This window comes from Anneissia japonica, unplaced genomic scaffold (assembly GCF_011630105.1).
Source record: "Anneissia japonica isolate Jap-2015-1 unplaced genomic scaffold, ASM1163010v1 scaffold287746_len35406_cov100, whole genome shotgun sequence".
Taxonomy (NCBI): Eukaryota; Metazoa; Echinodermata; class Crinoidea; order Comatulida; family Comatulidae; genus Anneissia; species Anneissia japonica.
This window is the reverse complement of record NW_022719015.1, coordinates 10,651-14,942: the sequence shown is the minus strand read 5'-3', so window position 1 is coordinate 14,942 and position 4,292 is coordinate 10,651. Positions and strand designations below refer to the sequence as shown.

The following is a 4,292-nucleotide window of genomic DNA, read 5'->3' as shown; positions in this document are numbered from 1 at the left end:
GGCAAATTTATAGATTGTGATTTCTTGTAATTCCATTTCGACTGTTTTCTCTTGTTTTTTTTTTATCCTATTCTGTAATGTCTAAATGACTAAAGTTCATCCTGCCATATCTCAGATCCACGATTGGAAACGCGAGATTATCTGCTTTGGCACTACTTAGTATTGAGCGTGATGAAGCAGACAACATTGCTAACTTTGATCATGTTATTAACTTTGCTGATGCAAAAACACACACAATTCAGTTGCGAGTTTGAATAATGTTAAAAATTCAGCAACTTACAAGACTCTGCTATAAGATAAATTTAGAGAATAAGAATACTAAGATGTATGAGATAAATACAACAGCCTTACAAATTAGCACATATGGTAAAGTTGTATACAAAGTTCCGAACATCGAATAATGCGGTTTCAATAGTAAGAAACAGGGGTGGCGTCAGGCCCCCCCTTCAGGGATAGCTGCGAGCTCACCCCCTCCCATCTCCCCCTTTCCCACGTCGGGGAGAAAAACCATAATTCGTTGGGGAGAAAAAAATTATATGTATTTTGTACATATTATTAGTAGACACTAAAATAGATTAAATAAGCCTTTGAAACCCATAAATAGTCAACAAATTTTGGGGGGCTTCGGCCCCCCCATACAACTTTTGGAAGATTTAAAGCGACGCTCGATCACGCCCACTTTGCTCTCGTCATGGAAATCTTCCCCCTCGTCGGGGCATCGCCCCCCCACCCCCCGGACCTCGGACCTCCACTCGGGCAAATCCTGGCGCCACCCCTGGTAAGAAAGAACATATGAGAACTAGAATATAATAGTTATTCGGGTTTAATTATTTAGACAATGCATGATATGGACGTACGGTACGGATATGCTTCAAGTCTATAAAACCAATATTAATTTATTTCAAAATATTATAATTATAATTGGGGGTGGGGGAAGGGGCGCAATTTTCTACTCTTTTCTCCGGGCGCCAAAATCTCTAGCTACGCAACTGAATTGAATCATCATTATCATATTATTCATTAGACTAAAAAATGCGAAAAAAATAGTCAGAGCCTGTTTTTTCGGTTTTATAAGCAGTTATGTCGGGCCAAAAGTTTATTAGGAAATTTATTACTTTAAAATAATATAAAAATTCTCGCCGGGCTTTCTAAAAAGTTGTTCTATATGGTAGGTGCTCGCAGACACATTGTAGTAACCTATTGATACTTTCTGAACCCAAGTGATAAAACTAGGAAAAGCCCTGTCCTTAAAAACGAGGAAAGTGGTTTATGCCAAAATCTACATACCGCCCTCTAAGGTCTGCTTATAAGGCATACAATTTACTGGATGCACTCCACATTGTTTAGAAGTTGGTATACATTTGTAACATTTGCACATAGGCCTATATTATTTCTGTGGTTTGTGGGTAGGTTACAATCGAGTGTTGTTATAATAGTAAAGTGTACGCAGTTGTAGCTTGAGAGGTAGATCATGGGGGTTCCCCCACATATTTTAAGGGGGTTTGTAATTGGATAATAATAGGGGTCTTTGGGGGTGTTGAAGCGTCTCACATTCATACGGAACCATGCTTGCATGAAACTTGCACCATGCGTGGGCCCTAGCCAAACTTTTTTAATCTCTGTTTGTTTTCTTTCCTTTAATCTTGCTTTATTCGCTTCTATTCATTCACTTATCACTATTTCTTCTTCCTTCTTCTTCTTGGCGAAAAGGGAGGTAATTTTGTAAATCCTCCTCTGGGTTTATAGCCTCTCACACCCAAGTCAACCTGCACCTTCTCGTGGTGGACCCTGTTAATTCAGGCCGTGCGGCCTGGGATCTAACGCAGGATATGGCCCCAGCTATGGGTTAAATAGATTAACATCTGACTAGGATCCATCTACCTAGCACGAGAAGGATAGACTCGGAAAAATCCCGGACCACATCGTCACCAGCCGTCGTGTTTCGATATGCCGCTGGATCATGGCGTTGTGGATCAGAGAGTGACGTCATTCAGTCGCGTGATGTACGCCACTTAAATTATTGCGAAGGCGTGATGACCCGCAAAATAATCAACTCAAGTCCTATGGCGATGGAAATATGACGAAGGCAGCAGGGTTGAGTCCTGGGAGCTGTCAGTAAGATGTCTGCACGTAGGCGGCTGAAGTGTGATGGTCGTGTGGTGCACTCAAACTGGAACACGGTGTACTCAGGGCAGCTACTTCAGCGTCCGGGCTGCTCTATTCAGAGGTACCACAGCCTGCCCGAATTCCGGGAAGCCCCTAGAAAAGGTGGGGTAGACATTGGGTGTTCCTAGATTACCTGGGTGGGTTGGCCACGCCCACCGGGACTCCATATTTGTGGTTGTAAAATAATGAAGAAAAATAAACGGAAAATACTTACAATGGTTACATGGAATGTACGCACGTTACTTGACCGTAGCGCGTCTGACAGACCCGAACGTCGCACAGCACTGGTAGATAGAGAACTTTATAGGTACAGCGTTGATATTGCAGCACTGCAGGAAACCCGCTTGAAAGAACAGGGGCAAATTAAAGAGCAAAATTACACCTTCTTCTTGTCTGGCCACCAGAAAAATGGCCCTAGCCAAGCGGGTGTAGCTCTTGCAATTTCCAACAAGCTGCTAAGAAACCTACCATCTCAACCGAAACCAATCTCTCCCAGATTGATTCAACTTCGACTTGATCTGGATATGCGGCGATCGGCGACTGTCTTGAGCGCCTACGCACCGACAATGACAAATAATTATGAAACAAAGGAACAATTTTACAGTCAACTGGCTGAAACAATCCGATCTGTCCAGAAATCAGATAAAATTCTCATTCTTGGGGACTTCAACGCACGTGTTGGAGGAGACTATGTGACGTGGGACAGGGTGGTCGGCAAGTTTGGCCGTGGAAAAACCAACAGCAATGGTGAAATGCTGCTGTCGCTGTGCACTGAGTTTGATCTTGCAGTAACTAATGCTTACTTCAACAATCCCGATGGGTGGTACCACTCCTGGTGCCATCCGCGTTCAAAACACTGGCACCTGCTCGACTATGTGCTTACTCGAAGAGCGGACATCAAGGACGTATGCAGCACACGGGCACTGCGTGGTGCGGATTGCCACACTGATTATCGAATGATTCGGACGAAGCTGAAACTGACTGTAGATCCACCACGTCGGAAAACTGCACCAAAACCAACGAAACATTTGAATGTAGCGGCCCTTCGGGACCCAGAAGTGGCAAGAAAGCTAGCAATCGGCATGGACGCAAGCCTTAATTGTGAACAGCCTGAAAACACCTCACCTGAATTCCTTTGGCATGACTTTAAATCAAAAGTTTATGACACTGCATCTAAAGTGCTTAGCCATCCTGAACGTCGCAATGCTGACTGGTTCAACGTAAATGATGCTGAGATACGTAAGTACTTCTTTAAACCAAAAGGAAGATGTTCAACAAGACTCTACATAAAGGATGCACGCGGTCTGTAACTGCTCTGTACAAACAATCAAAAGCAAATCTGCAGAAGAGACTCCGAGAAATGAAAAACCAATGGTGGCTCAACAAAGCTGCAGAGATCCAACAGTTTAACGATGCTAAAGACAGTAAAAATCTGTTTGCCACACTAAAAGAGGTATTTGGGCTATCCCAGGGAACTGCTACACCTGTTACCAGCAATGATGGCACACAGGTTTACACAGAAAAGAAGGAAATAATGTTCCGTTGGGTTCAGCACTTTAGTGAGCTGCTTAACCGTCCATCTACGGTGAATGACAACGTGATTAATCAGATAAAGCAACGATCTATTAATGATGCGCTCGCTGAACCACCAACAATGGACGAGCTGGAATCGGCCATCAAGTTGTGTAACAATGGAAAATCACCGGGTGCAGATGGGATACCCGTAGAAATCTTCAAACACGGTGGCAGCCAACTCCGGGAAAAGATGCTACAAATCATCATTGAATCATGGAACAGAGAAATAATGCCAAGTGACTTTAAAAATGGCATCATCATCACGATTTACAAACGGAAAGGTGACCGTAAGGTTTGCGGAAATCACCGTGGAATAACACTTCTCTCTATTGCTGGTAAGCTGTATGCAAAGATCCTTATCATGCGCCTGTCGACCTTGTCCGAGAGATTGCTCCCGGAAACACAATGTGGTTTCAGACCCAATCGCGGTACAACAGACATGATATTCACGCTACGCCAAATTCAATAAAAATGTCGTGAACAGAACATGCCGCTTTACATTTGCTTTGTAGACTTCTGTAAAGCTTTCGACAGTGTCACACGTGATGCAT

General features: G+C 43.5%; 1 protein-coding gene across 1 annotated transcript; it reads left to right on the top strand.

Annotated features, from left to right (window-relative positions):
• Positions 1-2,381: 2,381 nt before the first annotated feature.
• Positions 2,382-3,476, top strand: LOC117110697 (craniofacial development protein 2-like). Its single transcript, XM_033253455.1, has one exon. The coding sequence runs from the start codon at positions 2,382-2,384 to the stop codon at positions 3,474-3,476; it is 1,095 nt and encodes a 364-aa protein (XP_033109346.1).
• Positions 3,477-4,292: the final 816 nt, after the last annotated feature.

What these genes read in the sequence shown, in the direction of transcription:
- LOC117110697 (XM_033253455.1), top strand. Translation starts at nt 2,382, where the DNA reads ATGGTTACATGGAATGTACGCACGTTACTTGACCGTAGCGCGTCTGAC.